The 9,615-nt window shown below is 51.9% G+C and overlaps 1 protein-coding gene across 1 annotated transcript; it reads left to right on the top strand.

Annotated features, from left to right (window-relative positions):
- The first annotated feature begins 2,246 nt into the window (after positions 1-2,246).
- DLX6 (distal-less homeobox 6) lies at positions 2,247-7,737 on the top strand. Its single transcript, XM_036429352.2, has 3 exons — positions 2,247-3,128; positions 4,358-4,551; positions 6,448-7,737. Exons 1-3 carry the CDS (start codon positions 2,705-2,707, stop codon positions 6,697-6,699), a joined length of 870 nt encoding a protein of 289 aa, XP_036285245.1. The 5' UTR covers positions 2,247-2,704; the 3' UTR covers positions 6,700-7,737.
- The last annotated feature ends 1,878 nt before the right edge of the window (positions 7,738-9,615 follow it).

Genomic DNA, 9,615 nt, shown 5'->3' with positions numbered 1-9,615 from the left:
TAAGAGGAGGGGAGCAGGGTATGCTCCTTAAAAATGAATTCAGTTACTGAACCGGCTCCAGAGGCTCGTGAAGTTGAGCACGGTGGGAAAGGGGGGTGGGGGCATGGAGAGGAGACCCAACACTGCTGCCCTGAGAACCCCTAGAAACCTAGGGGCCCGGAGACTCTGAGGAAGGCATCTGATGAAGGAAGGAAGGAAGGAAGGAAGGAAGGAAGGAAGGAAGGAAGGAAGGAAGGAAGGAAGGAAGGAAGGAAGGAAGGAAGGAAGGAAGGAAAGGAGGGAGGAAGGGACAAACTAGCTTGGCAAAGCCCGGAGACCCCGGTTGCAAGCAGAGTAAACCAATAAGCGTAAACCGACTTGGAGCCTCGGAGCTCCGAGCAGCATGTCAATACATAAGAGTCTGAGCGGTTATGTCTGCAGCCACCGGTCCTGGAGTCACAGGGAAGGCGGCACCACGAAAGTGTCCATTTCTCAGGTTCCTGGGGCCGCAGGACTTATGGAGTCCGAGCGAACGGAGTGCAAAGAAGCCCTCCACAGTTTTCCCAGAGAAAGACCCCGATTGATTGGTATGCACGACCCACAGAGCTGTGGGTTCGGAGGGGCTAGGTCAGGCATTTCTGTGGCAGCCAGAAGCTCCCGGCTTTGGTCGGGAAAAGGCGCCCAGATGGAAAGCTGGCGTCTAGCCCCTGGGGGTCCGCATGGGTTGCCCACCCAGATTCTCAGGCCGCACGGACTCCCAGAGCTTCCCGCAGTCCCCCCGGTTCTGGCCAGGGAGCTGGCCCGGCCCGCCCTCCTCGGCGCCGGGTCCGGATCTGGATCGGCGCCGGGTCCGGATCTGGATCGGGCTGTCCTACCTGGTGTTCTGGCCCGAGCTGCGCGCAGGGCTCTGCTGTCTCTGCTGGGCTGCCCGGACCCCAGCGGGTCCCAGACCAGAGGGGAGAGGCTAGATCCGCAGCCCTGGGCTGCTCCGAACTTGGTGTCTTTCCCCAGTCCATTTGTGAAAGAGAAGTGGTTCTACCACCTGGATGTGCGGATATAAATCCCCTTGCAAATAATAAATGGATTAATAATAACAAGGTATGAAGTTCTTTTTATAGAAAAAATGAGAGAATTGAAACTAAATGCGGCAGTTAGACAACCGTTTTGATAAGAGGATAATTGAGGCGACACTGGTGTATAATTAGAGGATAATTTATGCTATATCCACTTTTATTCCACCTCCCAAAATAAACCCAGTCCATAATCATTACAGGCAAATTGTTCTGAATTTTATAGCAGCAATTTGAACAAAGTACTGCAGTTAATCATGGGAGATTTTTGTGTATTCCTGATTAGAACTCTAATTGCCTCCTTCCAGAAAGTAAAAATAACTGTAAAACGGCTCTATTTTTATCATTAACAATGTTGACAATAAAATAAAATCAATTGGAATTGTAATCGAGAGACAAATTTAGGACGAAGGCACTTTTACTTGGGTAGTTTATATTGTAATCAAGATTTGCCAAACCACTAACCGCATGTATCATTTGCATATATTTGAAAGCATTACAGTAGCTTCTGTTTTCAATAGGAAAAAATGCATTACTGTCAGTCCTCCAACGATTCACTTTCAGAGCAGGCTGGTGCGTTGGGGGGGGGGGGGTGCGTCCCCCCCCTTTTGTTTAATGTAAGGCCTGCAAAAAAAAAACGGTAGGAACCTCATCAGAACAGGGTCTAGTTTTTCTTTTTTCTTTGCCCACCTCCCCGCGTTGGGGTGGGGTCCAGGTGTGGGGGGCTCTTCCCTCTGCGGTTTCCATAAAGCACGTTAGAAAAATCCACGGTGACAGGACGCTCCCGTGGGACTGTAGTGGAATTGGGGGGTGGGGGAAAAGGCGAGGTCAAGGGAGGGGGGCCCTAGCTTTAAATGCAGAGGGTATTGCTTCTGAACACATACAGCCTGCTAGGGGTGCAAGGGGACGGAGAGGGAGCGGCGGCCAGCCCGGGGGTTCCAGGGCTGTGGGATCGGGGACTGAGGCTTCGGGTTCCGGGGCGCGATCTGCGGCGGAGGCCGGCGGAGGCACCTCCCTCCCGGGCCGCCCCGGGCGGGCGCGGAGCCGCCGGCCGGGCCGCCGCCGCGGCTGGGATTGGAGCCGCCGCCGGGGCAGGCGGAGGAGTCTGCGAGCCGCGCGCGCGCCAGTGGAAGCCGTGCGCCTGTGACGTCAGGGGGCCGCTGGCCAATGGGGAGGCGCTGCCCTTTGGAGACCAACCATTCGACTCGTGGCGTCTGCATCAAGTCTGAAAGCAGACGCGCAACTTTCGCAGAATCCACCTTAAAATCTCTGCCTTAAACTGCACCAGCCCCCAAAAAAACCAAGGGGGGAAGCGCAGGGGGGGAGGGAGAGCAGATCCCCCCTCCCCCTCTCCTCTCCCATCCCTCCCCCTTCCTCCTCCCTTGGAGTTAACAAGGCCCCGCTCACTATATCTCTTTATATTAAAAAAATATATATATAGATATATATATTAGAGAAGAGCGAGGGAGAGGGAGAACCACCTCCGCCCCCCCTTTTTTTCTTTTTCTTTTTTTTTTTTCTTTTTTCTTTTTTTTTCTTTTTGCAAGGATCCCAAGAGCTAAGGTGGCTGCAGAGGGGAGAGCGCGGCGCGAGCCAAGTGGGGGGGAGGGTGGAGGAAACCCGGGAGAAGGCTTTCTCCAGCCCCCAAAGTTTTGATGATGACCATGACTACGATGGCTGACGGCTTGGAAGGCCAGGACTCGTCCAAATCCGCCTTCATGGAGTTCGGGCAGCAGCAGCAGCAGCAGCAGCAGCAGCAGCAGCCGCCGCCGCCGCCGCCGCCGCCGCCGCCGGCGCCGCCGCAGCCGCACTCGCAGCAGAGCTCCCCGGCCATGGCCGGCGCGCACTACCCGCTGCACTGCCTGCACTCGGCGGCGGCGGCGGCGGCCGGCTCGCACCACCACCACCACCAGCACCACCACCACCACGGCTCGCCCTACGCGTCGGGCGGCGGCAACTCCTACAACCACCGCTCGCTCGCCGCCGCCTACCCCTACATGAGCCATTCGCAGCACAGCCCTTACCTCCAGTCCTACCACAACAGCAGCGCGGCCGCCCAGGCGCGAGGGGACGACACAGGTGAGAGGCCGCCGCCGGGGCAGCTGGCGTCTCCCGCCTCCCGGCTGTCCCCCACCCCGCCCGCCCGCCCGCCCCGGCCTCCCCGGACCCCCGCCCCCAGGCGGCCCGGCGCGCCCCGGCCAGGCCTCTCATGCGCCGGGGCCCCGCTCGCCTGGCGCCTGCCTGCCGGCCTCGCCCCGCCGCCGGGCCCCTTCGCGCCGCCGCCGCCGCAGCCCCCCAGCGTCCCCCCCTCCCGCCCCGAGGCGCAGCCCGCCCGGCTCCCCCAGCCTCCGGCTCCCGCAGGCTTCGCCCCGCGAGCTGGCCCTCCGCGGGGCTGTGCGCCCCGGCCGGCCTCCCTCCCCTCCCCGGGCTGGGACCTGGGTTTGGCAGCACCCGGACACCTCTGCGCCGGAGCTGGGGAGCGCGCTTTGCTCCCCGATCCAATCTGGGCAGCCAGGGGGCCCCGTGCGCCTCGGTGACCCGGAGGGAAGGTGGCATGGCCTCTCTGGCTCTGGTTAAGCTGGTGACAGTTGGACTCCACCGGCGGGCTTGGAGGGGGTCCCCCCCAAAACCCCACCACCGGCCGGGCCCCCTCCCTCTGGCTTTTGGATACACTGTCGGCTGCTCCTTTGTTCGTGGAGACAAAACAGAGGGCCTCGGGCAGACGGTTCCCAGCACCCAAGGGTGACGGAGTTGCCGTGCGAGGCTCCGCTGGCTCGGGAGCTGGTCTGAGCGTCTGGTTGTGTTTGGGTTGGGGTTTGGGTTCTTTTCAGCGGAATCATTTCAAAGACGTCAAGGGGCTTGGAGGTGCCAGGCTTAGGACTAAGTGACATCTGGTCAACCGGCCACGTAATCACCGGGGTGGCTCAGCGTGAGGCCCTGGGAAGCCAGAACGGGGCCTGGCTCTGCGGAGGGAGCGGCGGCCGCCCGGCGCCCCGAGAGCGGCCGGCGCCGCCTCCTCTGCGGCGGGAGCCCGGCTGCTCGCCCCGAGGACCGCGGGCGCCCTGCGTCCAGCCTCCGCGGATTGTCAGAGCCAGAGCAAAGCCTTTACATGGCCGGGCAAAGCCTCTGCAACCTCTGGGAGCACCCGTGAACCCGGGGAGGGCAGGGTGGCGGTGGCCTGGGGACGCCTTGGATGAAACCCTTATCGGTCTTCGGGGAGAACCTGGGTTACCCGGCCCTGTTCAGGGAGACTGCAGCCGTGGCCTCGCGGGCGACCGACCGCTCCTCTGTATCCTTTTTGCTTGCAGATCAACAAAAAACCACAGTGATCGAAAACGGGGAAATCAGGTTCAATGGAAAAGGGAAAAAGATTCGGAAGCCTCGGACCATTTACTCCAGCCTGCAGCTCCAGGCTTTAAACCATCGCTTCCAACAGACTCAGTACCTGGCCCTGCCGGAGAGAGCGGAACTGGCAGCTTCCTTAGGACTGACACAAACACAGGTAATTCCCGAGAAGCCCGCATACCCCTGAAATGCTGGCCCCCCGCTTGCAGATCTATCCATCGGGCAGGGAGCGCGTCAGGAGGAATTCTTGGCCTAGTCCACCCAGGATGGAAGATTAATGACACATGCCTCTGCTCCGGTTACGAACTTGCCCCAGGACAGCGCAGTTTGGAACAAATGAATACTGGACTGGATGTGCACATCTCCCCAACCCTCGGCAACCCCACCCCAGTCTAGTGTCCTTTGGTGACCAAGCTCATCCTTTATTCGAGTCCTATTTCAAAACACAACAACATGAAAGAGAAAGAGAAAAAGATATTCAGGCCAGGAGGCAGAATAAAACATGTATCTGTAGATAGATAGATAATGCCATTCTTTTGTGGGTCCTGGGACGTCAGGATTTCAGCTTGTTGGCATAGAATTATGAAGTGAAAAGAAGAGGGGAGATAGCCATAGGCTCCAATAGGATTTTGTGTTGAGGGACCAAGGTGCCAGCTATCCATCCTGGGATGGGTGAGGTGAGTTTTTCTGAAGATTGCCCTAAGCTCAGTGGCTAAATCATCCTGGTGACTGGCTGGAGAGGTACCTCCATAGAGCACAGAACTTGGGAGCGATGGCAGAGGTGGAGATCAAAGAGAAGTGCTGCCCAAATTACAGCAGGTGAAGCCTCAGTTAAGTACAGTTGCTGAGGTTTTGCTGCCCTACTAATTTGCAAGACATATGGGCCCTTTCAGACTTCACAGGAAGGGGCTTAGGCAGGTATATTAAGACCCTGGTCATAAAGCCAGGCTGCAATCACCTGTGGTTTCTGTCCCTGTCGATTAACTTAGTGGCGTGGGGCGGTAGGCCTCATGTGAGGTGGGTGATCTTCAGCAAAGGGACCTCCAGGTTTTCTGAGACTCTTGCTGGGGAATGATTGCGTGGTGCCTTAGAACAGATGCCCCTAAGCTCTCCTTTTCAATGCAGCCTGCTTTCTTTTGCAATTTTGCCTCTGGAAATACATGAGGCTTGGAAGGAAGGGATTCCTGCTACTCAGGAACTTGTATTGCTCTTGGAAAAGCAGGTTCCTGTGGCTAAGGAATTTTAAAGGTACAGGAAGTAGCACCCTAGAATTTCCTTCTTCAAGGAAAGGGAGACCTGGTATGTTAGCTTAGATAGTCTCGCATCACTGATTCCTGATTTCCATTTAATTTTTAGAGGCCCTTTGACTTGAAGTGGCCACACTAACAATCATGTGATGATTGCTGACCACCGCTTGACTTAAGCAACATACAAAGTAGGGAACGAGAGAGGGGTACAGTCCCTAATCTCTGCAGGATTATGGGGATGTATTTACGAAGGGAGAAAGGTGCCCCGTGCACAGTGTGTGGCATGTGCAGTATATGCATAAAGATATTTGAGTCATTTGGATATAAAGGCATAGGCTTTAATCTATTCATAGACATGTGCTCACTACGTGCATAGAGATGCCAGGTTTGGGGATTGGTAAATATATTTTTAAGAAAGAGACGATCAGAAAGTGCGCATTCAGTTGGCTTTGATCCGAAAAGTTTTGTTTTAAAAATCCCTCTTTAAACTTACTTTGAACCCAGCTAGCTAATGCGCCTTCATTCTTATTTTATTCTTGTTCATGCTGTTGTTTTACACCTAGAAGATATTGGAGTCCTGTTGCATCCAACTGAAGAGTTTAAGTATCCAGACAAGATACCTAGGAAATGGGCGGGTAGGGTGGGGGTGAAGGAAGAGGTGGAGCAAAGCAGGGACTGGAGGGTTTGGGGTTTGTGGGGTTGATTTATTAGTATTACTATTCTTTTAAATAATTGCTTCCAACGCCTCAACTTAAGGCAAGGGGAATGTTTTCGAGCCTAACGACTGCCACTGCTCTTCGTTCTAGGTGAAGATATGGTTTCAGAACAAACGCTCTAAGTTTAAGAAACTGCTGAAGCAGGGCAGTAACCCGCATGAGAGCGACCCTCTCCCGGGCTCAGCAGCCCTATCGCCACGCTCGCCGGCGCTGCCTCCGGTGTGGGACGTTTCCGCCTCGGCCAAGGGCGTCAGTATGCCCCCCAACAGCTACATGCCCAGCTATTCGCACTGGTACTCCTCACCACACCAGGACACGATGCAGAGACCACAGATGATGTGAGTTGTCCGAGGGAAATCGATACCCTAGGGAAATGACTGAACCAGGCAAGGAGGATCCGGGACCTGCTTGCAGCTGCCAAACCGAGCCGAGCCCACGGAGCAGGCTCAGGAGAACTCACATCTGACCACTAGACCGTCTGTGCACACACACCTCTCTCTCTCCCACTCCCTCTGTCTCCGTTTCTCTCTCACACTGCTCCCTTTCTTTTCCTCCCTCCTCCCTTCTTTCCTTTCTTCCCACCTTTCTTTTCCTTTTCCCTTTTCTTCCCTCATCTGCCTTTTCCCTGGAGCAGCCTCTGTAATTGATCTTGCATCTTAGGGAGAGAGAGAGAGAGGGAGGGAGAGAGCAAGAGGCTGGTTACTATGCCAGCGCTCCTGAACCTCTCACTGTAAGTATATTTTCCCTTACCCCTTGGGATCCAGGCCCTGAGCCTCTTCTTCTCTTTGGGAGTATCTATCAAAACAACTTTTTTTTACAGACACCCCCCCCCTCACACACACACACACACACACACACCAGAAGAATCTGTGCAAACATGGCAGCGTTTTACTTGTTTAATGAACTTAAGGCATTACATGATGAAACAGAAGCATTTCAGACTCCTACGTTTTTTATTTACCAACCCCAGACTGACAAAAATAAATAAATAAGGAGAAGAAAAAAGAAAAGAAAAGCCCTCACATAATAGCCATTCTCTAAAGGAAAAAGGAAAAACCAGCGGAGATTAGAAGATTGCCACAAAGGGAACGCTGCATGTTTTATCAAAATGCAATGAACAAGAATGATGATGTCTAAACAAAACAAAACCACTCTTTTCCCCCACCCCAAACTCTGAACTAGAATCAGGAAAGACAGAGGAAACAACCAAAACCATGGTTCTATTGCTTTGATACTTTTACTAGGTGAATTGGTGGCATTCACTAAGCTAATAGGGACGTTTATATCAAGAAACATTTCTGTATATATTGTTGAATTTTAGTTGTACATATACTTTGTATGTTTTTGTCTTCTTTCATATATGGAGTAAAAGCCACAAAAATGCTGGAAGTGTCCTGTATATTTCTCCCTATGTGTCTCTATCTCATCACCCCCTCCTCTTCCCCTCTCATATTTTCTGTCATTCTTAAAAGAATTCCCATTTCCTAATATGGAAAGCCCCATATATACACATCAAATGCTTGCAAAAGGTGTCATTTTGAAGCATTAGCCTTTGTCTTAAGTGCTTTACCATAAACCATGGGCGTTTTCCCAGTTTCCTCTCTATATTACATTTTTATTGTAATTTCTTCTATTTAAAAAAAAATCAGAATGATCTATCCCCTCACAACCTCTCGTGCTGAAACTGAGTGTTCTCCTCTCCCTTTTCTCAGCTAAAGAATACGGCTGTATTTGTCTTTCTTTGCAAGCACGTTTTAACAAAAAAAAGGGGGGGGGGGAGAACAATATGAGAAAATAGAAAACAAACGCACAATTTTGACTATTTAATGTTACAACCATTTGCAAGCTAGCTAGGTAGGAAAAGCACACTCCTGGATGCAATACATCCTCCGGTCTCGTGGAAAGCTTAGAAATAATGGAAATGAAAAGTCCTTTCGTCATACAAGCAGGAAGCCCCATACTGCGAGAATTAATGGCTACAGACCTGGGCATCCTTCAAATTATGAACCTTGAAACCACTGAGCCATTTATCAGAAGTCAATAGAGACACTCAGAGTGCTCCATATAATGACAGCGACATACAGCCGTGCAAAAGGACAGTCACTATAATTAGACACAAAGCAAAGACGACTTACCAATATACCCGTTCCTTTTTTTGTTGAGCAACTTCCACCCTCAGTCAGTCTTCAGAATGGTCTAAAACCGATCAGTCTTGTCATTTTCTAGCATTCGCATTGTTACATTAGGAAAAATGTTTTCTTTTCTTTTTCCCCCCTTCCTACTGTGAAACTTTGGGTTCGCAGCTCCCCAGGATCAATTCTGAACAAAGCCTCCAGCTGCAGTGCCATCCAATTTGAAGCAGACATTGGGGACAATTTAAGGTTTTTATCCACAAGAAGGTTTTTTTCCATTCTCTTAAATGCAGCCATAATTAGAGTAATTTTTCATGTAGCCCGCTGATTACAGCGTTTTTACCGTCAAAGATAATTACCTGTAATTTTCTTCCACTTTTAATACTAAAAAGCCATCTTTATTTAGATTCAGGAACAGGAAAGGCGAAACAAAAGAGGGAAATTATTCTGTTATTCATACACAGATTGCAGAGACGTAGGACCTAAAATTGAAAATTAACCAAAATTATAATGCTGAAAAGAATGGAAGAGGCTGCAGAAGTACAGCTGGTAGTGGGGCTTTGCTGAATTATTCAAATTACGTTAGAGAGAAAGCTACCATACATCGAAACCAACACTAATTTTTCTTAAAATAAAATAAAATAATCCACCAGACACAGGCTAACCCACTGGTGAGTGCATGAAATTCGGAAACCCAGCAAATGCATTTTAACACATTGGAGGTGTTGTCCTGATGGGCTTGCATCAATCTCTCTCTTAATGTGAGTTTGATTAAATTCTGCCAAGAGGGGTCCCCTCCAGAACTCTCCTTGGAAACTGGGCTTCCTGGGCTCTCTGAACCTCAAGGGTTAATGTTCTCGCACTTTAGACGGTATTGACCCCCTTGCACTAGTGGCTGAGAAAGGGATTGGTAGGAGGGGCGTGGGCAAAAGACATCACCCAGTCTCGGAGCCTGCGAGGACGCCTCCCCATGTTCGCACTTCCCCGGAGTTCTAGGGCTCGATCTGACCACATTTCCCAGGTTAAAAAGGAAGAAAGGGAACAATAGCTTTGGGCGGTGAGGGTGGAGGGGGAAATTTCTCCCCGGCGTCAATAAGCATCTCATTATCTTTTGACACAATTTAGT

The sequence above is a fragment of the Pipistrellus kuhlii genome, unplaced genomic scaffold, assembly GCF_014108245.1.
Source record: "Pipistrellus kuhlii isolate mPipKuh1 unplaced genomic scaffold, mPipKuh1.p scaffold_m20_p_10, whole genome shotgun sequence".
In the NCBI taxonomy this organism is placed as follows: Eukaryota; Metazoa; Chordata; class Mammalia; order Chiroptera; family Vespertilionidae; genus Pipistrellus; species Pipistrellus kuhlii.
The sequence above is the reverse complement of the archived record's forward strand: the minus strand, read 5'-3'. Positions and strand labels throughout refer to the sequence as shown.